We start from the raw sequence: 27,759 nt of genomic DNA, 5'->3' as shown, positions 1-27,759 counted from the left end.
GGACAGTTTTGTCCCACAAGGGTTGCCGTGACGTGGCGGGATGGCTTGTACATTATTTTGATCAAAATTATGTTTACTAAATACCCTTATTATTATTATTACCTTTATGCATTATTTGCAGTATATTTTTTACTTTTTAGTTCAGGATATTTGTGTTTTTTGCTTTTTGTTTTCTCCAGTATGGAGTAGCAAGGAGGTAAACTCCAAAGAAACAACCATGGAGTCCTAATATATGCAAAATATAATTTTAGTGGACAAAAAAATAAGGACAAAGGGGAAGACAGTGGACAATGAAGTGCAAGGATCCGCACAAACACATGGAAATAAAACAGGGGTGCTAGACCAGGGAGGATCCTGAACAGTCTCACATCACACACACACACACACACACACACACATATATATATATATATATATATATATATATACAGCTCTGGAAAAAAATTTCAGTTTGTCTGATTTTTCTCTTTATAAGTATACTATAGTTCCTAGATATGGGTAAGTGTAGCTCTGTTGTGGGCCACTAGATGGGGGCATGCTAGTGGATCTGGTAGATATTTATTGTAGGAAGTTCATAGAGGGTTAATGGTAGGAGGAGCTGCTATGGGATAAGAGAGTGTAGGATATGGGAACGGGTTAGAAGGGCGAGCACGCCCGAAGTGTCCACAAGGGCTCTAGGCCCAGGACGACAAAGCAGCTACGAAACGTTCTTTGAGAAGAAAAGTACACGGGCACAGTCAGACGGGTGCTGGATGAGACCAGAGCACCCCGGAAATTACGGTTATCACAGCAGCAGGAGGAGAGAATTACATGGTCCAAGAATCGTGCAGGGCGCAGAATATTCACCATGTGGCAGAACTTAAATAGGGCTGAAGCTTGTAAGTCTGGGGCAAAATGGATGAATGGGTTCCTGTTATGAATGGGTCACTGAGGAGGATAGCAGGACCAGGCTAAGCCACCAGAAAACTAGAGAGGTTGGTAACTAAGCGGATTGCACACCCCTGATCCTATCCACACAACTAGCAGTAGCCGTCGAGCGTACCTACGATGCCCTAGACGCCTCAGCACAGCCGGAGAGCTAACTAGCCTAAAACAAGTAAGGTGAAATCTAAACTGCCCCGGAGCAGACCCCAAAGGAATAGATAGCCCCCAAACATATATTGTCAGTGATACAAGATGAAAACACAAACGCAGGCAGAAAAATAGACTGAGCAAATGATGGGGCCCAAACTGACTAGACAGGACAGGAAAGGAAAGACACTGTCTGCAATCACGCAAAAAAAACCTGAAAAATCCAACACGTCTGATGCACAAAAAACACTGAAGTCACACGACTTCGCCCCCACTATATCAGCACTCTGGTATATACTGAAAGCAAAGCAAAAAGAGACCAATATAACAGGGGACAGAACAAACTGACACAAGCATTAACAAATGGGCGGTGATCCAGCACAGCCCCAGCATGAGCAAGCTGACCCGCACAAAGCAGAGATAGACAAAACCAGATCAAATGCAAAAAGATTAGCAAATGAACCACTTAGCTGAACCAAGCAGGAACAGAGCAGGAGACATCAGACCTCAGAAGGCACAGGAAGAAAATCACCAGCAGGGATTGAAGGAAGTCAGCTGTCTTAAATAATCCAGTCAGAAACTCCAGATCTCCAATCGTCAACATCATTATCAGGTGGCAAGCCTCAGTCAATCTTACCAGCTCCACTACCTCCAGTAACCACCAGAGGGAGCCCAGAAAGAGAACTCGCAGCACCTCTGTCAATCTGACCAGCTCCACTACCTTCAGTAACCACCACAGGGAGCCCAGAAAGGGAATTCACAACAGGTTCCCCTATGTTTTTAGGTCCTACAGAAGTGAAGCTGAGGTACCGCCTAGGGCGCTACTATCCTGTGATGTGCGTGAGGACAAAGAAAGCAGGAAAGGGAGAGTGCAGGAGGAATGCTGTGTGGACTGTAATGTTACTGATGTGCCCGGGACCGTTGAAGAGAAAAGTAAAATCGTTTGTTTGGCATCAGAATCGGTATCTGTGTCCGTTCTTTCCAACCTATGCACCGAAACTGAGTGTACAGGAGCTGTGCCACACCGCAGTAGAATCCCTGACAGTGAACCAGGACCCCAAACAGATACGCGGGCAAAAGCTGACAATTTTACTGTGGGAGGAGGCCAGGACACCAAGGCCCTGGTGTCCTCGGCCACAACTACCGTCCTGGCCGAATCCTACACAGGTCAGAGTAAAGGAGAGGTGGAGTATGGGGAGGTCAGAGTATGGGGGAGTTCATAGTATGGTGGAGGTCAGAGGGTATGGGGAGGTCAATGTATGGGGAGGTCAGAGTATGGGGGCATTTTGAAACAACGTTTTCAATATAAAGGCTACCCAAAAAAATTGGTCCAGGATGCTTTTTTAAAAGCTAAATCATTTTCCCAGAAAGATGAATAGATAAGATTAAAAATAAGAAAACCTTGGCTGAACTCCTGCTATCTATCCTTCCCCTACCTCTGTCTTGACTTCTTTCTTGTATGTGTAATTTGTTATTAAAAATATAATAATATGCGCTCCCTTGCATGGGAGATTGGTTATTGTTTTTGTGTTTTCATATGATGTTTCAAATAAAACTTATTGAAACTAAAAATAAGAAAACCAATGGTCCTTCCACTTCCGATTTTGTCAAATGGAGCCTGGTCACCATGTTTAGCCAATCACATGTGAGAATACAGAAACTCCTGATGAAATATTGGTTGATTCTGGAGGGTGACCCTTTACTTTCTGGACATATCCACGTCTGGCCTAGAACAGTCTATAGAAGAAGACGTACTCTCCGCAATACAACTTTGAATCCCTCTCTTGGGTCTGGGGCCCAATTAGCCAGGAACCCTGGATGTTTTGCCTGTAGAAATGCGAAGTGCCTGTGTTGTTCATCTCTCATCAACGGTGCTAAGGAATTTAGATCAAATACCACGGGCATTAGTTATAAAATTAATCATTTTGTCAACTGCCAATCAGTTTTTGTAGTGTACATACTGGAATGCAGCTGCGGGCTCCAATATGTAGGCTGCACCATACAGACCATGCACACGCGGTTAAATAAGCATCGCCAGAAGATTCGGAATGGTTTTCCATTGCACAGTTTGTCCAAACATTTCTTAACTACGCACCAGAAGGACCCAAAATCATGAACCCCTTTACTACATTGCATGTAATATTCCGTCCATGTGACCTAGGGACCTAAGTCCCAAGGACGGAATATTACGTCACATGCAATTAGCGGCGCTCTCGGGGGGAGCGCCGCTGATCGCGGCCGGGTGTCAGCTGATTATCACAGCTGACACCCGGCACTATGTGTAAGGGGCGGTCACGGACCGCCCCCAGCACATTCACCCCTGGCACATTGCGATCAAATATGATCGCAGTGTACCGGGGGCATAGGAGAGAAACGCGCAGGGGATAAAAAAAAATTTAAAAAAAAACAATAAAAGTACACATATTTAGTATCGCCACATCTGTAACGACCCGCCCTAATAAACTGTCCCACTAGTTAACCCCGTTAGTGAACCCCTTAAAAAAAAAAAGCAAAAATCAATGCTTTATCATCATACCACCGAACAAAAAGTGCAATAACGTACGATCAAAAAGACGTATATAAATAACCATGGTACCACTGAAACTGTCATCTTGTCCCGCAAAAAACGAGCCACCACACAGCATCATCAGCGAAAAAATAAAAAAGTTATAGCTCGCAGAATAAAGCGATGTAAAAATAACTATTTTTTATATAAAATTGGTTTTAGTGTATAAAAGTGCCATAACATAAAAAAGACATAAATGAGGTATCACTGTAATCGTACTGACCTGAAGAATAAAACCGCTTTATCAATTTTACCACACGCAGAATAGTGTAAACGCCCCCCCGAAAAGAAATTCATGAAATGCTGGTTTTTGTTCATTCTACGTCCCAAAAATTGGAATAAAAAGTGATTAAAAAAATGTCATGTGCCCAATAATGGTACCAATAAAAACGTCAACTCGTCCCGCAAAAAATAAGACCTCACATGACTCTGTGGGTCAAAATACAGAAAAATTATAGCTTTCGAAATGTGGTGATGCAAAAACTATTTTTACAATAAAAAGCGTCTTTTAGCGTATTACAGCTGCCAAACATAAAAACCAGCCATAAATAGTAAATCAAAACCCCTTTATCACCCCCTTAGTTAGGGAAAAATAATAAAATTAAAAAAAATGTATTTATTTCCATTTTCCCATTAGGGTTAGGGCTAGGGCTGAGATTAGGGTTAGGGGTCTGTTGAGGTTAGGGTTGAAGTTAGAATTGGGGGATTTCCACTGTTTGGGCTCATCAGGGGCTCTCCAAACGCAACATGGCGTCTGATCTCAACTCCAGCCAAAAAAGTCAAATGGCGCTGCTTCCCTTCCGAGCTCTGCCATGCACCCAAATAGTGGTTTACCCCCACTTATGGGGTATCAGCGTACTGAGGACAAATTGCACAATAACCTTTGGTGTCCTGTTTCCCTTGGGAAAATAAAATTTGGGGGTGAAAAGATCATTTTTGTGGAAAAAATATTTTTTAATTGTATGGCTGTACGTTATAAACTTCTGTGAAGCCCTTGGGGGTTCAAAGTTCTCACCACACATCTAGATAAGTTCCTTGGGGGGGCTAGTTTCCAAAATGGGGTCACTTTTGGGTGGGTTTCCACTGTTTAGGCACATCAGGGGCTCTCCAAACGTGACATGGTGCCCAATCTCAATTCCAGCCAATTTTGCGTTGAAAAAGTCAAATGGCGCTCCTTCCCTTCCGAGCTCTGCCATGCACTGTAACAGTGGTCCACACCCACATATCAGGTATCAGCGTACTCAGGACAAATTGCACAATAACTTTTGCAGTCCAATATCTCCTGTTACCCATGGTAAACTAAAAAAAATTGGACCTGAATTTATTCCTGTGAAGCACCTGAAGGGTTAATAAACTTCTTGAATGTGGTTTTGAGCACCTTGAGGGGTGCAGTTTTTAGAATGGTGTCACTTTTGGGTATTTTCTATCATATAGACCCCTCAAAGTGACTTCAAATGAGATGTGGTCCCTAAAAATAAAATGGTGTTGTAAAAATGAGAAATCGCTGGTCAACTTTTAACCCTTATAACTTCCTAACATAAAAAATTTTGGTTCCAAAATTGTGCTGATGTAAAGTAAACATTTGTGAAATTTTATTTATTAAGTTTTTTTGCGTGCCATATCTCTGTTATTTAAGGGCATAAAAATTCAAAGTTGGAAAATTGCGAAATTTTCAAAATTTGTGCCAAATTTCCATTTTTTTCATAAACTCAAGTTATAAGAATTAAATTTTACCACTAACATGAAGTACAATATATCACGAGAAAACAATGTCAGAATCACTGGGATCCATGGAAGCGTTCCGGAGTTAATACCTCATAAAGGGACAGTGGTCAGAATTCTACAAATTGGCCCGAGCATTAACATGTAAACCACCCTTGGGAGTAAAGGGGTTAAAGTTAATAATTATTGATTATATACCAGATACTGTATCTGATCATTACAGCAGCTTAATTAAGAGGGAAAGTTTTTGGATATTTAAGCTAGGTCCATTGGCCCCTGGGGGATTGAACCTGACTATTGAGAAAGTGACGAGATAATTGTATTTATTTTTACTTCCTTTTAGCTAAATTTACTTTTTATTGTAATACGTTTGTTCTTAATCTTACCTTTTAGTCTAATTTTATGCATTTTATTACGTATTTTTATTCTTATTGTTTCCCTCTTTTTGTGTGTTCCTATGTTATTTTATTCTGTCATATGACATGCTAATCATGTGATTGTTGATTGCTTGGATCATTTGATTGGTTTTCTGTTATATATATACCCCTTCCTGTCTCTTAATAATAAAACTGCCACCTGATGAAGATGGGGTTACCGGCGAAACGCGTTGTGGGCTAAAGAAGAAACTATAACTTTGCCCTTGTGTTCTTAGCGCTCCGCTGACCATTCATATTCATCGTGCAGTTCACTATCCTCCATTGGAGGTGTACTCCTGGAGCTGCAGTTGATCACTGACTTCCATTTACTTCATTTACCGCTTTCCTGGCTGTCACGCTCACCTTCCCGGCTCTCGCCCTCTCTGTGGCTTCTGCGGCCGCTGCCCTGACCGCTGCTCTCCCGGGCCGGTCTCCTGTCACCTCGGCTCCTCTTCTTGCAGCGCCATCAGCCCCCGCGCCTCTACACCGCCTGGTACTCTTCGGCGCTTCCGGTCCTCTCGGCCCGCCCCCTCTGCTGGCACCTGTCAATCATCTGTCCTGCGACCTTCTGCTCCCTCACAGGTACGCAGGCGCGTTGCTAGGTACGCCCCCTAGACCTGGCGCCCTATCCCCTGGTCCCATGGCACTGCTGCACCCTGACACGGAAGTCCCACAGCGTACCCTATATCAGGCAGCCTCACCCTATGCTCTCTGCCTATCATTTGTGGTATCGGGTTCACGCTCTCCTGCGTTCCTCCTGTCTCTGCACAGAGTACCTCTCCTGGTCCTCCGCTAAGCTTCCATGTTTGTGACCTTCCTGTGTACCCTTCCAGATCCAGTCCGTTCCTGCCTCTTCCTGCTCCTGTGTCTCGTCCTGTACCTGTTCCTGCCGTCCGCCATTGCCGTCCACTTCTGTCTCCCGGCAGCTGTCGCCATCTCCCATCTGGTCGCCTGCACGTTCCTGCCTGCATTCCCTCCCGGCTGTTCCCAGGTATCAGCTCCCGCGGCGATAGTCTCCCTTGGGTCTGCCCCTAACGCTCCCTGTATAGGGGGTGGTACACCTGGCCAGCTTGCCCGAGGGAGGTTCGTCGTCGCGGTCCTGAGGGTTCACTTCTGGAGGTTCCCAGTCTCTCAGTACCTCACACTGGCGCTCCCTAGTGACCGCTACCCCTATTGACTTCCAGAGTATGGGGGAGGTCAGAGTAAGGGGAGTTCAGAGTCAGGGGGAGGTCAGAGTAAAGGGGAGGTCAGAGTATGGGGGAGGTCAGAGTATGGGAGAGTATGGGGGAGGTCAGAGTATGGGAGAGTATGGGGGAGGTCAGAGTATGGGAGAAGTCAATGGATGTGGAGGTCAGAGTATGGGGAATGTATGATGAGGTCAGAGTATGAGGGAGGTCAGAGTATGGGGAGGTCAGAGTAAGGGGAAGTTCAGAGTCAGGGGGAGGTCAGAGTATGGGGAATGTATGATGAGGTCAGAGTATGAGGGAGGTCAGAGTATGGGGAGGTCAGAGTAAGGGGAAGTTCAGAGTCAGGGGGAGGTCAGAGTATGGGGAATGTATGATGAGGTCAGAGTATGGGGAGGTCAGAGTAAGGGGAAGTTCAGAGTCAGGGGGAGGTCAGAGTATGGGGAATGTATGATGAGGTCAGAGTATGAGGGAGGTCAGAGTAAGGGGAGGTCAGAGTAAGGGGAAGTTCAGAGTCAGGGGGAGGTCAGAGTATGGGGAATGTATGATGAGGTCAGAGTAAGGGGAGGTCAGAGTATGAGGGAGGTCAGAGTATGGGGAGGTCAGAGTATGAGGGAGTCCAGACATAGCAGAAGGTCCGGAGTTTACAGCACAACACACGTGGGGTCATTTCACGCCAGGAAACATGTGAATTAAGCTTAAAACCCTTTTCTATGATATAAATGGCCTCCAGCCTTTGTTCTGTGTTGTCAGTGTGTGAGGGCAGCAGTCAGGCTGAGGCCCCGCACACAGCACTGCTCACTACCGGCGTTACAACTTGTGTCACAGCACTGACCGTCACACACATCTCTCCAACAGAATACGCCGGAGCCTGGCTCCTCCCACACGTGTAACTGATCACATGGTCATGACGTCATGAAAGGTCCTTTCGCTTACTAGGAGTTAGCGTGCACCTTCTAATGACCAGGCTGTGCAGCGATTACCATTGGCTGAGGCTGTCCTGCGGCTGCGCAGTAGTACATTCAGTGTATTTTGGTGTGAGAGAAGGAAGCAAGACGAAAAGATGTCCGGTTACAGGGGCCAGATGAGCAAGAGCAACGACCCTTCAGGGCTACTGATCTCTGTCATTAGGTGGGTGGTGTGCAGCGTCCTGTCCCCTGAATATGGCTCTACGATGGGGTGTGGTGCTCTGGGCTTCTAATGGTGTTGTTTCCCATGACAGAAGAGTCATTCCAGTTTCCCCCCAATCCTATGTATGGGGTCATTCCAGTTTCCCCCCAGTTCTATGTATGGGGTCATTCCAGTTTCCCCCCAGTTCTATGTATGGGGTCATTCCAGTTCCCCCCCAGTCCTATGTATGGGGTCATTCCAGTTTCCCCCCAGTCCTATGTATGGGGTCATTCCAGTTTCCCCCCAGTCCTATGTATGGGGTCATTCCAGTTTCCCCCCAGTCCTATGTATGGGGTCATTCCAGTTTCCCCCCAGTCCTATGTATGGGGTCATTCCAGTTTCCCCCCAGTCCTATGTATGGGGTCATTCCAGTTTCCCCCCAGTCCTATGTATGGGGTCATTCCAGTTTCCCCCCAGTCCTATGTATGGGGTCATTCCAGTTTCCCCCCAGTCCTATGTATGGGGTCATTCCAGTTTCCCCCCAGTCCTATGTATGGGGTCATTCCAGTTTCCCCCCAGTCCTATGTATGGGGTCATTCCAGTTTCCCCCCAGTCCTATGTATGGGGTCATTCCAGTTTCCCCCCAGTCCTATGTATGGGGTCATTCCAGTTTCCCCCCAGTCCTATGTATGGGGTCATTCCAGTTTCCCCCCAGTCCTATGTATGGGGTCATTCCAGTTTCCCCCCAGTCCTATGTATGGGGTCATTCCAGTTTCCCCCCAGTCCTATGTATGGGGTCATTCCAGTTTCCCCCCAGTCCTATGTATGGGGTCATTCCAGTTTCCCCCCAGTCCTATGTATGGGGTCATTCCAGTTTCCCCCCAGTCCTATGTATGGGGTCATTCCAGTTTCCCCCCAGTCCTATGTATGGGGTCATTCCAGTTTCCCCCCAGTCCTATGTATGGGGTCATTCCAGTTTCCCCCCCAGTCCTATGTATGGGGTCATTCCAGTTTCCCCCCAGTCCTATGTATGGGGTCATTCCAGTTTCCCCCCAGTCCTATGTATGGGGTCATTCCAGTTTCCCCCCAGTCCTATGTATGGGGTCATTCCAGTTTCCCCCCAGTCCTATGTATGGGGTCATTCCAGTTTCCCCCCAGTCCTATGTATGGGGTCATTCCAGTTTCCCCCCAGTCCTATGTATGGGGTCATTCCAGTTTCCCCCCAGTTCTATGTATGGCGTCATTCCAGTTCCACCCAGTGCTGTGTGTGGGGTCATTCCAGTTTCCCCCCAGTGCTGTGTGTGGGGCCGCTCCAGTGCCCGGCTGCGTTATATTCATGGCCGCTCCAGTGCCCGGCTGCGTTATATTCATGGCCGCTCCAGTGCCCGGCTGCGTTATATTCATGGCCGCTCCAGTGCCCGGCTGCGTTATATTCATGGCCGCTCCAGTGCCCGGCTGCGTTATATTCATGGCCGCTCCAGTGCCCGGCTGCGTTATATTCATGGCCGCTCCAGTGCCCGGCTGCGTTATATTCATGGCCGCTCCAGTGCCCGGCTGCGTTGCACGTGGGGGGTCATAGAGAAGTTATTTAAAGGGATAATTCGGTCCAAATCACGCAGAGTGATTGCAGACTTATGAATCCCCTCCCCCACATCACTGTGTTCTGCGGGCAGGGTTGTAGAGTCGCTAAGCCAAATCTCCCAACTCCTCAATTTCCTTTTGCCACTCCACACCTCTGACCCCACAGCACTGGTCACTATTGAGCATGTACATAAAGTGCAGCACAGATTCATCTCATCTACGACTCCACAGCACTGGTCACTACTGAGCATGTGCATAAAGTTCAGCACAGATTCATCTCATCTACGACCCCACAGCACTGGTCACTACTGAGCATGTACATAAAGTGCAGCACAGATTCATCTCATCTACATCTCCACAGCACTGGTTACTACTGAGCATGTACATAAAGTGCAGCACAGATTCATCTCATCTACAGCCCCACAGCACTGGTCACTACTGAGCATGTACATAAAGTGCAGCACAGATTCATCTCATCTAAAAGCCGAGATCCTTAGATCAGGAAGAGAACAGACATTTATAGGACATTTCAGAACTTTCCCAAATTCTTATGAAAACATTTACAGCACGTCCTGCATTGTACTGCTGTACCCAATTTATTATATATTTCAGGGGTCTGAGTTGGTCCATTTTATACCAGCTCCAACAAAATGGACACCCAACTCTGACTCCACAACCCTGACTACATGAATTCACCAATTTCAGATCTGAAACTGGTGAATACTAGAGTTGAGCAACTTTGGTCGGATCGGGTTTCATGAAACAAAATTTGAGTCGGATGAAACTGGTCCAACTAGGGCAAAAAAAGTCGGAGTTTCGTCCGAAACCCGACCCCAATGCAAATCAATGGGGAATAAAAGTCGACATTGAATGAATGTCATCCGCTCAATGCCGAGTTTTATTCCCCATTAATTTGCATTGGGGTCGGGTTTCGGACGAAACTCCGACTTTTTTTTGCCCTAGTCGGACCAGTTTCATCTGAAACAAATTTTGTTTCATGAAACCCGATCTGACCAAAGTCGCTCAACTCTAGTGAACATGAATGAGTTATACATACTCCTGGCCAGTGGATGCATCATGGCTTCCATACACTTATATTGAGCGAGGCTGCTCCCCATCTAGTGATGCCAGTAGGTATGGCCGAATAGAGCGCATGGCTTCACTCCATAAAAGTATATGGAAACGAGGCTCTGCCCACTGGCCCAGAATATGTATAGCTCACACAAACCCTATGGTCCTGGGTCTGAAACCAGCAAATTCCTGCAGGGCACATTGCGTGCGGTGGAGGTTTCAAAAGTCTACAGTCACAGAGTGATTGCAGACTTATCAGTTTGGAACGGACAACCCCTTTAAATAAAAATATAAATACTTAGTAATTCTGTTCCTGTGCCAGCTTTGCTATGTGCTGTGCTATCACCATGCCTGTTCCAGCTGCACAGTACACAGGACTAGCGTTGGTGTGAATCGATTCGCACATCCTGTTCCATCTGTCACAACAGAGATCTGTGGCTGCTGGACAGGAGAGGGAGTATCGCCTCTTGTTTGCCAGCGTGTGCGGCTCATGCTAACCAGCCTGGCACAAAGCTAACATTGCAGCATGACTCATGTTTGACGTCTTAGCAGGTCATATGAGTGGTACTTCCTCTCCCATCCATCGGCCACAGACGGCTGTTGTGGCCAGTTAAATTAGATACCCACCATCTCTATACAGGACCACTGCAGTGCCAGCTGTGCAGTATACATGGCTGTTTTTATTCCAGCTGTGCAGTGTACAATATCATCACAGTGTCAGTTCTCCAATGTAATACACCATTCCTGTGCCAGCTGTGCAAGGTATAGAACCATTCTGTTGCCAGCTGTGCTGTATTTTGGACCATCTTTCTGCCTGTACCGCTATCGACCAGGAACAGCTGGCATGCCACTGTGAGCTGCAATGTTCCTCGCCCTCGCTCTGCAGTGAGCTGCCGTAATTCCTGGCACAGCTTTGCTGAGTAGTGCACCACTCCTGTCCTAATTCTCAATTAGTAAATGTTCACATGAATTTTTTTTTTTTCACCGCTGATCCTCCCCAGAATTCTTCTTGAACACTTCAGGGGTCCCCAACCTTGTAGCTCAGAAGCCACATGTGGTTCGCTGTCCCATGAATTGTGGCTCGCGACTGTCTGCTAGCTTGGTGCATTACGTCCTGGTCAGGCAAACAGATATGAAGAGTACGTCTCAAAATGGTGAATTTTGTGAGTGGCAGCGCAGATCTGGATGCACATTTACTGTTTTTTGGGGTTTAGAGATGTTTTAGGCAGGGCTGTGGAGTTGGTAAGCCAAACCTCCGACTCCTCAATTTCCCTTACACCGACTCCACGACTCCGACTCCCACATATATTGCTTATATTTAAGTGAAAAATTTATTGTAGTACAATGTGAACATCAGACATTTAATCATTTCTATGATACAATAATCAAGATATTTAGATAGAACATAATATATATTTATTGGAATACAACTTTAGAACACAAAAAACTGTAGTAAATTGTAAATATGTAATGCACTGTATATTATCGATTACATACATACGGTACAGACCAAAGTTTGGACACACCTTCTCATTCAAAGAGTTTTCTTTATTTTCATGACTATGAAAATTGTAGATTCACTCTGAAGGCATCAAAACTATGAATTAACACGTGGAATTATATAATTAACAAAAAAGTGTGAAACAACTGAAAATATGTCTTATATTCTAGGTTCTTCAAAGTAGCCACCTTTTGATTACTGCTTTGCACACTCTTGATGAGCTTCAAGAGGTAGTCACTGGAAATGGTCTTCCAACAGTCTTGAAGGAGTTCCCAGAGATGCTTAGCACTTGTTGGCCCTTTTGCCTTCACTCTGCGATTCAGCTAACCCCAAACCATCTCGATTGGGTTCAGGTCTGGTGACTGTGGAGGCCAGGTCATCTGGCGTAGCACCCAATCACCCAATGTACCCAATTTATTATATATTTTAGGAGTCGGAGTCGGTCCATTTTATACCGACTCCGACTTAAAGGAGGTGCTCAAAGCTGACTGTGATAGTGTGTTGGGAGTCCTTGATGGGAGAATACTGAATGGAGGGATTGTGGGAACCCCTGGATCTCAGTGTACTGCTTTGGAGTGATTTCTGTGGAAAAGCTTTGGTTATCATTCTACCTGTAATGGGGGCTTTGGCTGACACTACTTTGAAGGGGGTGGCAGCTGGATGTGGCTCGCGCCCCTCTCTCAGTGCTGACTGTGGCTGGCGACCCTCTCTCTAAGCTGAATATGGCTCTCAAGGTCAGAAAGGTTGGGGACCACTGGAACTTAGGGTGCTTTCACACTAGCGTCGTGCGACGCACGTCGCAATGCGTCGTTTTGGAGAAAAAACGCATCCTGCAAAAGTTGCCCGCAGGATGCGTTTTCTCTCCATAGCGTAACATTAGCGAGGCATTGCGACGTTTGGGCACATGTCGCATCCGTCGTCGTGTTTTGGCGGCCCCAACGCACAAAGCGTTACATGTAGCGTTTTTTGTGCGTCGTCTCCGCCATTTTCGACCGCGCATGTGCGGCCGAAACTCCGCCCCCTCCTCCCCGGACATGACAATGGGGTAGCAGATGCGATGAAAAACTGCATCCGCTGCCCCCGTTGTGCACGCCTTTCACAGCGTGCGACGGTACGTCGCCCCGACGCAGGGCGACGGCCGTCGCACAACGCTAGTGTGAAAGAGGCCTTAATAGGAAGAGACATGGGAAATCCACTTTGCTGTTCATATTAGTTTTTTGAGAATTCTTTTTTTTCCTTTAGGTTTTGTAAAACACCTGATGGAATCAGTAAGTGTACGACTTTTCCTGTTAGTGGATCCTGATGGAATCCTTTCCAAACTAAGAATGCATCTGGAAACTCTTCTTGGGGCATGTGCCCATGACGTCTTTTTCAGGCAACTTCCACTTAAAACCTGCCTGTAAAAACGCTTGAAGTGCACACGTACTTTTTTGCCCTGCGGATTTTTCCACGCAGAATTGAAGAAATCCGCAGGTCAAATGACCTGCATTTTTCCTGCGGATTTCTTCCTTTTTTATTGCGGTTTTCCCCTGTGGATTTCCCCCTGCGGATTTGGAGAATGGAGCAGGTGGAAAACTGCACAAAAGAAGTGACATGCTGCATATTTTGTACCACAAGAAAACTGCGCGGAAAAATCCGCAGCGTCTGCATAGCGGTTTTTTTTTTTCAATTGATTTACATGCTACTGTACATCACAATGCGGATATGCAGCGTTTCTGCGCGGTAAAATCCGCTGCGGATCCGCTGGAAATCTGCATCGTGTGCACATAGCCTAAAAAGGCTAAAAATAATTAACCCATGCAGTGCAATGACAAATGACCTGCTGTTCAGTATTTTTGAGCTTCTTTAAACCACTTCGAAAGTCATGAAGCGGCTAACTGAAATCTCTGGTCTGTTCTTCAGGCGGCTTTCATTTGTATGCCGCTCGCTATTTTTTATAGACAGTTTTAATTTTTTTTTTTTTTTTAAAGACATGGCGTCTCTTCAGGGAAAGAATAACTCCAAAAAATAAAGTTTGTGAAGTGATTTCCTTATTAGACTAAGTTTCTCATGACATATTTGTACTAACTTTTTGAATGGGCTTTAATAAAAATATCCATGTACCCTGATGCCGAAAGGGTGCCGACAAAGATGTATGGCACTAATTGTCAATTAGGCTACATTCACACATCCGTGTGTGTTTTCATCTGGTTAAAATCAAATGTACTATACTTTTCTTTTATTTTTTCCCCAAGAGTCATCCTAGTTGCATCCTGATTGCTTCAGTATTTTTCTTAAAGTGAACCTGTCAGCAGGATTGTGCACAGTAACCTACAGACAGTGTCAGGTCGGCGCCGTTATACTGATTAAAATGATACCTTGGTTGATGAAATAAATAGATGCGATCACGCTGCAGTGCCCCTGCCTGCTGAAGGTCTTTTTTTTTTTTTTATCAGTACTTATAATAGTGCTCAAAAAAATAAAGGGAACACGTAAACAACAGAATATAACTCAAAGTAAATCAACTTCTGTGAAATCAAACTGTCCACTTAGGGAGCAACACTGATTGACAATCAATTTCACATGCTGTTGTGCAAATGAAATAGACAACAGATGAAAATTATTGGCAATTATCAAGACACCCTCAATAAAGGAGTGGTTCTGCAGGTGGGGACCACAGACCACATCTCAGTACCAATGCTTTCTGGCTGATGTTTTGGTCACTTTTGAATGTTGGTTCTCTTTCACACTTGTGGCAGCATAAGACGGACTCTACAACCCACACAAGTGGCTCAGGTAGTGCAGCTCATCCAGGATGGGACATCAATGCGAGCTGTGGCAAGAAGGTTTGCTGTGTCAGTCAGTGTAGTGTCCAGAGACTGGAGGCGCTGCCAGGAGACAGGCCAATACACCAGGAGACGTGGAGGGGGCCGTAGGAGGGCAGTAACCCAGGACCACTTCCTCCGCCTTTGTGCAAGTAGGAACACTGCCAGAGCCCTGCAAAATGGCCTCTAGCAGGCCACAAATGTGCATGTGTCTGCACAAACAGTTAGAAACCGACTCCATGAGTATGGTCTGAGGGCCCGACGTCTACAGATAGGGGTTGTGCTCACAGCCCAACACCGTGCAGGACAATTGGCATTCGCCACAGAACACCAGGATTGGCAAATTCGCCGCTGGTACCCTATGCTCTTCACAGATTAAAGCAGGTTTACACTGAGCACATGTGACAGAGTCTGGAGACACTGTGGAGAGCGATCTGCTGCGTGCAACATCCTTCAGCATGACCGGTTTGGTAGTGGGTCAGTAATGGTGTGGGGTGGCATTTCTTTGGAGGGCCGCACGGTGTTGGACTGTGAGCACAACCACCATCTGTGAATGTCGGGCCCTCAGACCATCCTCATGAAGTCGGTGTCTAACTGTTTGTGCAGACACATGCACATTTGTGGCCTGCTGGAGGTAATTTTGCAGGGCTCTGTCAATGTTCCTCCTTGTACAAAGACTGAGGTAGTGGTCATGCTGCTGGGTTGTAGCCCTCCTACAGCCCCCTCCACGTCTCCTGGTGTACTGGCCTGTCTCCTGGTAGCGCCTCCAGCCTCTGGACACTAAGCTGACAGACACAGCAAACCTTCTTGCCACAGCTCGCATTGATGTGCCATCCTGGATGAGCTGCACTACCTGAGCCACGTTTGGGTTATAGAGTCCATCTCATGCTACCACGAGTGTGAAAGCACAACCAACATTCAAAAGTGACCAAAACATCAGCCAGAAAGCATTGGTAATGAGATATGGTTTGTTGTCCCACCTGCAGAACCACTCCTTTATTGAGGGTGTCTTGATAATTGCCAATAATTTCCATCTGTTGTCTATTCCATTTGCACAACATCATGTGAAATTGATTGTGAATCAGTGTTGCTTCCTAAGTGGACAGTTTGATTTCACAGAAGTTTGATTTACTTGGAGTTATATTCTGTTGTTTAAGTGTTCACTTTATTCTTTTGAGCAGTGTATTTATAATGCAGTGTTAGATTCTTCCATGTCTGAGCTATAAAAATAATTGTGTGAGAGTGTTAGACTCCACAGGAAATTGTATAAATGGGCAGGATGCTGAGAACTCAGGAGACACAGGAAGGAGCTGGAATGTCTCAACAATATGTTTTCTATGTTCCTTATTAAGACAGTTATGTGATATTAAATGGACGGAAACAACATACTATCAGATCATGTAAGTTAACAAATATACCTCACCCCCAGTCAGTCCGCAGTGTAGTGTTAGCGCCGCCATCATGGTGTGTGCACAGTGTAGTGCTGCCGCCGGGGAGTGTGCACAATGTAGCGTTGGTGCCGCCATCAGGGTGTGTCCACCTTATCGCCTGGATCCATATATACGGTCTAGACACAATTTATTTTTTTTTTCCATGAATAAGTATTGGTTTGTGGGCCTTCATGTCTATAAAATTTAAATTTATAAAATATAGGTACGGGAGGTGCTGTGCTTTATAGGAAAACTAATATGGCAGTGATGGGAGGCCTTCAGCATGCCCCCTAGCTGCTATGGTAACACGTGGGCATGCACTTGGGGAAGTTTAAGTGGGTGTGGTTACAGGCATTCATCTGCGACCCAGCTATTTAAAAATTGCTTTAGTGATAGACTGCAGCAGTTAGATGATTAAACAGCAGTGATTGGAGCTCACTCTGGGCATGGTGTTGGTTCAGTTCCTAAGCACGATCCATACACCTCTTAAGCCTAAAGCATAAGTTTACATTAAATGATTGTGAAGGGGTTAAATGCCCACTCGTGCTCCAGTGTGATCTGGGAAAATGTATAGTTTCAGTATGGTATTCTCTTTAACTCTCCTATTGAATTCCATGAATGTAGCCATATTCTGTAAATGGAGAAAGTTACAATTATTAACCTCTCGAGGCCCTGCAAGGTCTTTTTGTTTTTGTTTTTTTTTCTCCCCTTGTTCCAAGAGCATTATCTTTTTATATTTTTCCAATGACACAGTTGTCCGCATTCTTGTTTTTCTGGGATGAAGATTTGTATCTTTGATCTCACTATTTATTTTACCATGTGACGTTTTGATCACTTTTCTTAAACTCAGCCTGGCTAAGTAAGCATGTGTTTTCAGTGGGTGAATGAGAATATGTGGCAAGATAGAGTATATTACTTGGTAAAAAAACCCCACAATGGAGCAAACACCAGCTCACCGGGTTGAGAAATTCCTGAAATAAGTTTGTGGTGTAGGCTGGTTTCCTGAGTGAATAAACTGTGAATAAAAATTTTGAAAATCCAGCAACTGCACAAGTAATAAAACATCACTTTTATTGGTAGATTAAAACATGAAGAAGAAAAATTTAAAACCCATGATAGTAGAATGGTCTACACGTTTCGTGCTAAATTAGCTAAACGACGCATGCGTACGCATCCGCAAGCGAACGCATGCAAATGCATGTCCCTGCATACACCATGTTGCATATATGTACGCATGAGGATCTATTTGGATCAAACGCTGCGTGCACAGATGCAAATGTGAAACCAGCCTAATATGTTTTCTGTGTTCCTTATTAAGACAGTTATGTGATATATTAAATGGCCTGAAATAACAAACTATCAGATGTACCGTAAGTTAACAAATACTCCCCACCCCCAGTCAGTCCACAGTGTAATGTTAGTGCCGCCATCGGGGTGTGTACACAGTGTAGTGCTAGTGTCACTGCTAGGGGGTGTGCACAGTGTAGTGTTAGTGCTGCCACCAGGGGATGTGCACAGTGTAGTGCTAGTGCCGCCGCCAGGGGGGGTGCACAGTGTAGTGCTAGTGCGGCCGCCAGGGGGGGTGCACAGTGTAGTGCTAGTGCCGCCGCCAGGGGGGGTGCACAGTGTAGTGCTAGTGCCGCCGCCAGGGGGGGTGCACAGTGTAGTGCTAGTGCCGCCGCCAGGGGGGTGTGCACAGTGTAGTGCTAGTGCCGCCGCCAGGGGGGTGTGCACAGTGTAGTGCTAGTGCCGCCGCCAGGGGGTGTGCACAGTGTAGTGCTAGTGCCGCCGCCAGGGGGTGTGCACAGTGTAGTGCTAGTGCCGCCGCCAGGGGGTGTGCACAGTGTAGTGCTAGTGCCGCCGCCAGGGGGTGTGCACAGTGTAGTGCTAGTGCCGCCGCCAGGGGGTGTGCACAGTGTAGTGCTAGTGCCGCCGCCAGGGGGTGTGCGCAGTGTAGTGCTAGTGCCGCCGCCAGGGGGTGTGCGCAGGGTAGTGCTAGTGCCGCCACCAGGGGGTGTGCGCAGGGTAGTGCTAGTGCCGCCACCAGGGGGTGTGCGCAGGGTAGTGCTAGTGCCGCCACCAGGGGGTGTGCGCAGGGTAGTGTTTTAATCTAACAATAAATGTGATGTTTTATTACTTTTGCGGTTGCAGGATTTTTCAATTTTATTTTTTCACCGTGTATATTATGTAACAAATGGAAGCGGAGGCACAGGTGGTGACGTTCACATTGATGTTTAAATTGCAATATTTGTGGAACCTCTGGACCACGGTCCGGGGGGCTCCGAAGGGGGCGTGACTAAGTGAGCACCAGACACCCGTAGTAAGTCCCCTCGAACAGGGTCAGAATGGAGTGCCTGGAGAACACCAGTGCTACCTCCAGTTAGACCCCGAACACGTGGCAGCTGTCCCAGCGGGACAGATGGATAAACAGGGTTAACAGAAATGGTGGAGCAGACCGATGGGTTCAGGATATATGGATATAAGCTGGCACAGGCATTGTCCAGTGGTTCGGATGACTGAGTGGTGGAGTGGGATGGAACTGGCGTAGACGGTACAGACGTCGTCCTGGACAGCCGGGTATCAGGTAACAGACAATCTACGGAGACAAACAGTATAAGCGGAATACTGGCAGAACACTGTAGGCACACAAGTACAGCAGGCAGCAGAACCAGACGCTAGCAACAGAAGATACTTGTTGCTCCGGCACCCTCCCTATGGCGGAGGTGCTAGAAATAGTAATTAATAACACGCCATTGGTCAGAAGTATTTTTTGAAAAATGTGCGCTGTCTCTTTAACCCCTTACCTACAATTGACGTAATATTCCGTCCATGTGACCATGGACCTAATTACCATGGACGGAATATTACGTCATCGCGATCAGCGGCGCCCACGTGGTGAGCGCCGCTGATCGCGGCCGAGTGTCAGCTAATTATCATAGCTGACACCCGGCACAATGTGTCAGGGGCGGTCACGGACCGCCCCCGACACGTTAACCCCTTGCACACCGCGATCAAACACGATCGCGGTGTACCGGGGGTTAAAGGGAAGCATCGGCAGGGAGGGGGCTCCCTCCGTGCTTCCCTGAGCCCCCCACGGCAGCGCAATGTGCAGCGCTGCTGCGGGGGGCTCCTTTCCTGTAGGTCCCCGGATCCAATATGGCGACGGGGACCTCCGGGGGCCTGCAGGAAGCTGGCTTCCTCAGTGCCTGCAAAGCGCAGGCATGAGGAAGCCTGTGCAGTTCCTGTGACAGATCGCTGATCTGTCACAGTGATCTGTGATGTGACAGATCAGCGATCTGTCACAGGACAGTTATGTCCCCCCTGGGACATTGTAATAAAGTAAAAAAAAAAATAAAAAAAAAGTGTAAAAATAATTTAAAAAAAATCGCTAAGGCTAGTTTCACACTTGCTTTTTTTTGCAGCGCGTTTTTCCCGCAAAAAAACGCATTGAAAAAACGCATACATAAGCATACAACTGCTGCGTTTTTTTCAAGCATTTTTATGAGCATGCATGAAAAAAACGCAGCGTTTTTATGCGTTTGTATGCGTTTTTAGCGCGTTTTTACAGCGTTTGCGTTTTTTTCCAACATTTTTAGGTGGCCCCTCACACTACCCAAACCATGACTTTACTAACCCTGACCCTAACCCTTAACCAAATCATACTTAACCCTAACCCAAACCCTAAACCCTAACTAACCCTAACCCTGACCCTAACCCTAACCCTGACCCTAACCCTTAACAAAACCATACTTAACCCTAACCCTGACCCTAACCCTAACCCTAATCCTGACCCTAATCCTGACCCTAACCCTGACCCTAACCCTAACCCTGACCCTAACCCTTAACAAAACCATACTTAACCCTAATCCTGACCCTAACCCTGACCCTAATCCTTAACAAAACCATACTTAACCCTAACCCTGACCCTAACCCTAACCCTAACCCTGACCCTAACCCTTAACAAAACCATACTTAACCCTAATCCTGACCCTAACCCTGACCCTAATCCTTAACAAAACCATACTTAACCCTAATCCTGACCCTAACCCTGACCCTAACCCTAACCCTGACCCTAACCCTTAACAAAACCATACTTAACCCTAATCCTGACCCTAACCATGACCCTAATCCTTAACAAAACCATACTTAACCCTGACCCTAACCCTGACCCTGACCATAACCCTAACCCTAAACCCCCTTAACTAACCCTAACTCTAACCCAAACCCCTAAATTCCATGGTTTAAAAAAAAAACGCATATGCAAAAAAACGCATACATGAGCATGCCAGTGCGCACATATGCGCATCCATAGGCTATAATGGCCATTTTTAGCGCAAAACGTGCGCATATGTGCGCATGCGCTTTTTTGCAGGGCCAAAAAATGCAACATGCTGCGTCTGGAAAATCCAATCGCACACCCCAAAAAAACGCAGCGCATGAAAATCGCATACATGCGCTGACCAGTGCGCAGGTATGCGCACCCATGTTAAATATAGGGGAAAAAACGCATGCGCAGGTGTGCGTTTTTTTCCAGCGCTAAAAAACGCAAATGTGAAACCAGCCTAAATAAATTAAAAAAAAATAAAATAAAATATTCCCCAATAAATTCATTTTTTGGAAATAAAAAAAAAAAAAAACAATAAAAGTACACATATTTGGTATCGCCGCGTCCGTAACGACCCGCCCTATAAAACTGTCCCAATAGTTGACAGCTTAAGCGAACCCCTTAAAAAATAAAAATAAAAAACGAAGCAAAAAATAATGATTTATTATCCTACCGCCGAACAAAAAGTGCAATAACGCGCGATCAAAAAGACGCATATAAATATCCATGGTACCGCTGAAAACGTCATCTTGTCCCGCAAAAAACAAGCCGCCATACAGCATCATAAGCGAAAAAATAAAGTTATAGCTCGCAGAATAAAGTGATGCAAAAATAATTATTTTTTATATAAAATTGTTTTCATTGCATAAAAGCGCCAAAACATAAAAAAACGACCTAAATGAGGTATCGCTGTAACCGTTCTGACCCGAAGAATAAAACCGCCTTATAAATTTTACCGCACCCGGAACGGAGTAAACGCACCACCCAAAAGAAATTCATGAAACGCTGGTTTTTGTTCATTCTGCTTCCCAAAAAACGAAATAAAAAGCGATCAAAAAATGTCACATGCCCGAACATGATACCAATAAAAGCGTCAACTCGTCCCGCAAAAAATAAGACCTCACATGACTCGGTGGGTCAAAATATGGAAAAATTATAGTTCTCAATATGTGGTGATGCAAAAACTATTTTTACAATAAAAAGCGTCTTTTAGCGTGCGACAGCTGCCAAACATAAAAACCGCCATAAATAGTAAATCAAACCCCCCGTTATCACCCCCTTAGGGAAAAATAATAAAATTAAAAAAATGTATTTATTTCCATTTTCCCATTAGGGCTAGGGTTAGGGTTAGGGCTAGGGTTAGAATTGGGGGTTTCCACTATTTGCGCACATCAGGTGCTCTCCAAACGCAACATGGCGTCTGATCTCAATTCCAGCCAATTCTGCGTTGAAAAAGTCAAATGGTGCTCCTTCCCTTCCAAGCTCTGCCATGCACCCAAACAGTGTTTTACCCCCTCATATGGGGTATCAGCCTACTCAGGACAATTTGCAAAACAACTTTTGGGGTCCTATTTCTCCTGTTGCCCTTAGGAAAATAAAAATTTTGAGGCAAAAATATCATTTTTGTGGAAAAAATTTTTTTTGTTATTTTCACGCCTGGGCGTTATAAACTTCTGTGAAGCACTCGGGGGTTCAAAGTTCTCACCACACATCTAGATAAGTTCCTTGGGGGGTCTAGTTTTCAAAATGGTGTCATTTGTGGGGGGTTTCCACTGTTTTGGTACATCAGGGGATTTCCAAACGCGGCATGGTGTCCGATCTCAATTCCAGCCAAAAAAGTCAAATGGCGCCGCTTGCCTTCCGAGCTCTGCCATGTGCCCAAATAGTCATTTACACCCACATATGGGGTATCAGCGTACTCAGGCCAAATTGCACAATAACTTTTAGGGTCCTGTTACCCTTGGGAAAATAAAAATTGGGGGTGAAAAGATCATTTTGTGGAAAAAATATGATTTTTTAATTGTACCGCTGTACATTATAAACTTCTGTGAAGCCCTTGTGGGTTCAAAGTTCTCACCACATATCTAAATAAGTTCCTTAGGGGGTCTAGTTTCAAAAATGGGGTCACTTGTCGGGGGTTTCCACTGTTTAGGTACATCAGGGGCTCTCCAAACGCGACATGGCGTCCGATCAGAATTCCAGCCAATTTTGCATTGAAAAAGTCAAACGGCGCTCCTTCCCTTCTGAGCTCTGCCATGCGCCGAAACAATGGTTCCCCCCCACATATCAGGTATCAGCGTGCTCAGGACAAATTGCACAATAATTTTTGCAGTCCAATTTCTCCTGTTACACTTGGTAAAATAAAAAAAATTGAACCTGAAGTAATTTTTTTTGTGAAAAAAAGTTAAATGTTAATTTTTTTTAAATATTCAAAAAATTCCTGTGACGCACCTGAAGGGTTAATACACTCCTTGAATGTGGTTTTAAGCACCTTAAGGGGTGCAGTTTTTAGAATGGTGTCACTTTTGGGTATTTTCTATCATATAGACCCCTCAAAGTGGCTTCAAATGTGATGTGGTCTGTAAAAATAAAATGGTGTTGCAAAAATGAGAGATCGCTGGTCAACTTTTAACCCTTATATCTTACTAACAAATAAAAATTTTGGTTCCAAAATTGTGCTGATGTAAAGTAAACATGTGGCAAATGTTACTTATTAACTTTTTTGTGTGCCATATCTCTGTGATTTAAGGGCATAAAAATTCAAAGTTGGAAAATTGCGGAATTTTCAAAATTTTTGCCAAATTTCCGTTTTTCTCACAAATAAACGCAAGTTATATGAATGAAATTTTACCACTAACATGAAGTACAATATGTCACGAGAAAACAATGTCAGAATCACCAGGATCCATGGAAGCGTTTCAGAGTTATTACCTCATAAAGGGACAGTGGTCAGAATTGTAAAAATTGGCCCGGTAGTTAACGTGCAAACCACCCTTGGTAGTGAAGGGGTTAAGAGACCGGGAGCGCGTTTCCTAAGCACTCTACCTGGAAACCTGCTGGCCGAGCGTAAGGAAGCAGGGGAAAGAAAGGAAGCGGAGACTGCAGCAGGTTGACGTGAGGCCGTTACAGAGCGGGAGTCCCGGCAGGGACCCCGCGGAGGAGTAAGAGGCTGCAGCAGGACAGCGTGGGGCCGGCACAGATTGGGAGTCCCGACGGGGACCCCGCAGAGGTACGAGACCGGGTGTAACATATTGCTTATAAATGCAGGGGAGTCAGGACACTCCTCGCCAATGTATGCTGGCATCATATATTCCAAAGAAAACTTTAGCAGTTATGACCTAGAAATTACTCTGCATCTCGTGCTTGTGTTACAGACCATAACATAACCGAGGCTTTTCTTCCAGGACCCTTTCAACTAGTGATGATGTTGAGGACAGAGCAACTGAGAGAGGCCGTTTGGAGGCTGCGTATGAGAGCTGTGATAAAGACCTGGATAAGAAGATTGAGCAGCACTTTACAGAGCTCACGACTGCCATACGCACTTACCAAAACATCACCGAACGTATTACCAACTCCCGCAGTAAGATCAAGCAGGTAAGCCACTAGTGATGTGTACGTGAAATTATGTGGGTACACTGGAAAAGATCCTGGGGGTATATGCAAAAGTATCTTTAGGGCTCAATTCACTTGATTGTGGCTAAGCTGATGTATGTCAACAAGAAAAAAAAAATGGAGGTGGGTGGATATGGAATGGCATAGTAGACAACACTATTTCAAACAAAGGTGTACATGAGAACAAAATTATACAGCATGCTATAAAGCCAGGGCTGTGGAGTCGGTAAGCCACAGTTGCGACTCCGATTCCGACTCCTGGATTTTATCAGGCTCCGACTCCGACTCCTTCATAAATGGCCAATTCATAACCACAAATTTACTGTTGTAAAATATTAAACATCGTGCTTATTCAGTTTCTCACCATCATATAAGTAATCAGACCACTTAGAGCAAAAACTACATTTATTAGAATACAATTAGAATATAGCAAATAACTTTTATAAACTTTTATAAACTGTAAGTAAATATGCAATAAACACTTTTTTGCAGTTAAGAAGAAATCTATAAATTTGTCCTCAGAAAAAGTATTGCCTCTGTCAGATCCTCCTTCATGGATGCCCTCAAATCTGATCTAATTATTTTGAGAGCAGAGAACAACCTCTCTACACTAACTTGTGTTGGTGGCAAAGCAGTAACCACTCGGGCAACATCTCTGACAATGTCAGGATACAGAGGAATCGCTTGTTGCACTGTTATTTTTGATGAACGGTCAAATTTCTCAATTTCTTTTAGTGCACATGAAAAATTCTGCTGAAATGTACTGGCTGTGTTCCTTGATGGGGATGACTCTTCTTCTATGCGGGAACGCTTTGCACGGTCCTTGTGATCCAAATATTTTTCGAAATTAAATTCTTCATCAGTTGATGATGAGGGTGAAGATGTGGCAGGACGACCAAATTCTTCTTGTTCCTCCTGACTGTTCTGCAACCCTTTCATCCTTACTGCTATTTCAAACAGAGCTTCTTTTCCTTTACTTAGCTGTTGATCATCTAGAAGAATCCGATGCATTGGGTCTACATAAACAGCTGCCAAAAGAATGTTATTTTGTAATAGTAGCTCCTCTCTCCGTTTCATTGATGTAGCAATGCCACTTGCAATTAACCCTCCTCTTTGGGACAGGCGAAACATCAGGTTCTTCCACTCCTTTAAGAAAATACCTGGAGTTAAGTCCTCTGCTTGTAATTTTTTAGTCACTGTAAATGGGTGCTCTAGCAATTTTTCCAGCTCAGTCACCTGATTCCACTGACTTTCATTTAGCGTCAGTTGAGGGTTAGCCATGTCTACAAGAAAGGTTTTCAGTTCAACCAAGCGCTGAATCATTAAGTACTGCCCCATCGTGTGGCTTGATCAATAATTGCCCCTTTTCCAGCACGTCTCTTCAAAATTGAGTCAACTTTAGGGGTTCTGGCAACAGTAGCCAATTTTCCCACCTTGCCAATCAGTGCAGCAGCATGTCCTTCTTGCAGACTGTCTCTTATAGCCAGCTGTAGCGTATGCACAACACAGCGCATGTGATGAATGAAAGAACATATTGACACAGTTTCAACAAGATCATCTAAACTATCATGTTGCTGTTCATCTGAAGCAACTTCAGTTTGCTCCTCAGTTACAATACTGTGTTCCTCTATTTCAAACATTTCTGTGTCTGTGGACCCAGAATGTTCTTCTAGCTGCTGGTCACCATCATTACTCTCATTCATTAGCTTAATAGTACTTATCATATTTGAAGCATTGTCAGTTACGACAGAAAGAACTTGCTCTTTTTTAAGTTCATAGTCTTGCAGAACCTTTTCCACCAAGACCTGGAGAAACTCACTGGTGTGATGAGCTTTGGTGTCTTTTACTGCCAATGTCTTGGTAACTATTTCATTTTTGTCACAAACAAATCGGACATTGATGGCAAAATAGTTCACTCTGTGACGTGTGCAGGCATCTATTTTAAGAAACAGAAAGCGTCCCTTGAGAGTTTTTTTTAAGTTCTTTCTTTTGTTTAAAAGCTTCTTCGATTACTAATTTTCTAATACTCTCTCTCTCTCTCCAGAGAAACACCAAGCTTGCGGGCCATTTCCCCATTCAGACACATATAAGCTGGTCGTGAAAATAATGAAATAGGCACACTATCCTTTACAACAAGCTCTATGATCTGTTTTTTAAATGTATCTACTGTCATTGTCACAGTAACTTTGTCACTGACAAAATATCTTGCAACTGATGGCTGCAAAGTTCTCTGCTCCTTTGTTTGGCTGGAAGAGCTGGGCACTGGTTCATTGGTTTGGATGCAGTCTTTCTCATCCACTGCTTTCAGTACTTCTGGATGAAAGCGCCGTAAATGTCTCTTTAGATTAGAAGCTCTGGTAGGAGCATTTTTATCTTTGCCTGAATATGCACTCATCTTGGCTTCACAGCATTTGTTTTCGTCTGGATCATTTGTCATACACTGACAGACATAATGTTTTCTATCTTGAGTGATGGTGAAATGTTCAAATACAGCTGATTTAATGTGATGCTTCTTTGACATTCTCAGGTTTTTAATTCTGCATTCACAATCCAAATGACAATTGTTTTTCCTAAAAACAATTGTACAAAATTATTGCCAGGTCGTACAACTGATATAGTGGTCAGTAATACTGTTATTATTCCTCATGTACTCACAGTTAACTGATGCAAAGTTTGTTGAAAGGTTAATACTTCTTACAGTCTTCCTCTTCTGAGTAGCAGGCAGCTGTGAGATGCTTGGAAGACGCACACCTAGTATGATCTAGTCTAGAGGAGGAGCTTTACTACTAAGAATTTGCAACACATTTTCACTTTCTCCCTCACCCATGACAGCACCACGGAGAGAGGGGATCCGCCCTTCAGGGACAGGAACCTACAGATAAAAAGGGCGGTACCTCTCCTCCGCCTTCAGTTGGGTTCCTGTCCCTGACGGAGGGACCCACAGGACGGTACCTTTCGTGTGTCCAGGATCCGGGGCCGGCCTGACCGGTGGTGGCAGCGGGAAGGCCCCTGCCTCGGGAAGGTGCGGTGCCCGAAGCCGCCACTGCTGGGGCCCATGCGGGCTGCCGGGTGAGCGGGCGGGAGTGACGCCGGAGCCGCCGCTCCAGAGAGGAAGTCGGGGCTCGTGGGGACCCGGTAAACATGCGGGCGGCGCCGGGTTACAGAGGTGTACCAAGAGGGCGGCCGCCCCGGAAGTAGAAGCCGGCTTCCGGGTCCCTAGAACCGGCGCATGCGCAGGAGCGCTCTCCCGGGGACCGCGGTGCAGGATGGGAGCGGTGACGCCAGCCGGGAAATTTTAAAATGGTGGCTGCACAAGCGCTCCAGGCTGGAGGCGATCCTGAAGGGGATAGTGACCAGCAACAGGAGCAGCAAGCCAGGCAGCAGCTTTAGCAGCAGCAGCACCACCACCACAATCATCGTCAAAAGAACGCAGTACAGATGGTCGTTCCAGTAGTCACTCCACGCAGCATAGCACGTCAGCTGCAAGGAGCAAATCGCCACCAGGAGTGCAGCCTATTCAGGACCTGACTCCATCTCCCGAATCGATACCTGCAGCCGCATACCTTTGGGTGAGTGATGGGACCCG

At 45.6% G+C, this 27,759-nt stretch overlaps 1 protein-coding gene across 3 annotated transcripts in view; it reads left to right on the top strand.

The window, feature by feature from the left end:
* Window positions 1-7,903: 7,903 nt before the first annotated feature.
* EXOC4 (exocyst complex component 4) overlaps window positions 7,904-27,759 on the top strand; it is a 685,438-nt gene continuing 665,582 nt past the window's right edge. Inside the window, exons 1-2 of one of the 3 annotated variants that reach the window (XM_073580983.1) lie at window positions 7,904-8,090; window positions 23,966-24,155. In XM_073580983.1, the coding sequence (XP_073437084.1) occupies window positions 8,023-8,090; window positions 23,966-24,155 (258 nt within the window). In that variant the 5' untranslated portion in view covers window positions 7,904-8,022. The remainder of the gene's footprint in view (window positions 8,091-23,965; window positions 24,156-27,759) is intronic. The other 2 variants (XR_012233307.1, XM_073580982.1) reach the window with 2 other exon arrangements.

The sequence above is a fragment of the Dendrobates tinctorius genome, unplaced genomic scaffold (genome assembly GCF_039654945.1).
Source record: "Dendrobates tinctorius isolate UK_male_01 unplaced genomic scaffold, ASM3965494v1 ptg000066l, whole genome shotgun sequence".
NCBI classification, from domain to species: Eukaryota; Metazoa; Chordata; class Amphibia; order Anura; family Dendrobatidae; genus Dendrobates; species Dendrobates tinctorius.
The sequence above is the reverse complement of the archived record's forward strand: the minus strand, read 5'-3'. Positions and strand labels throughout refer to the sequence as shown.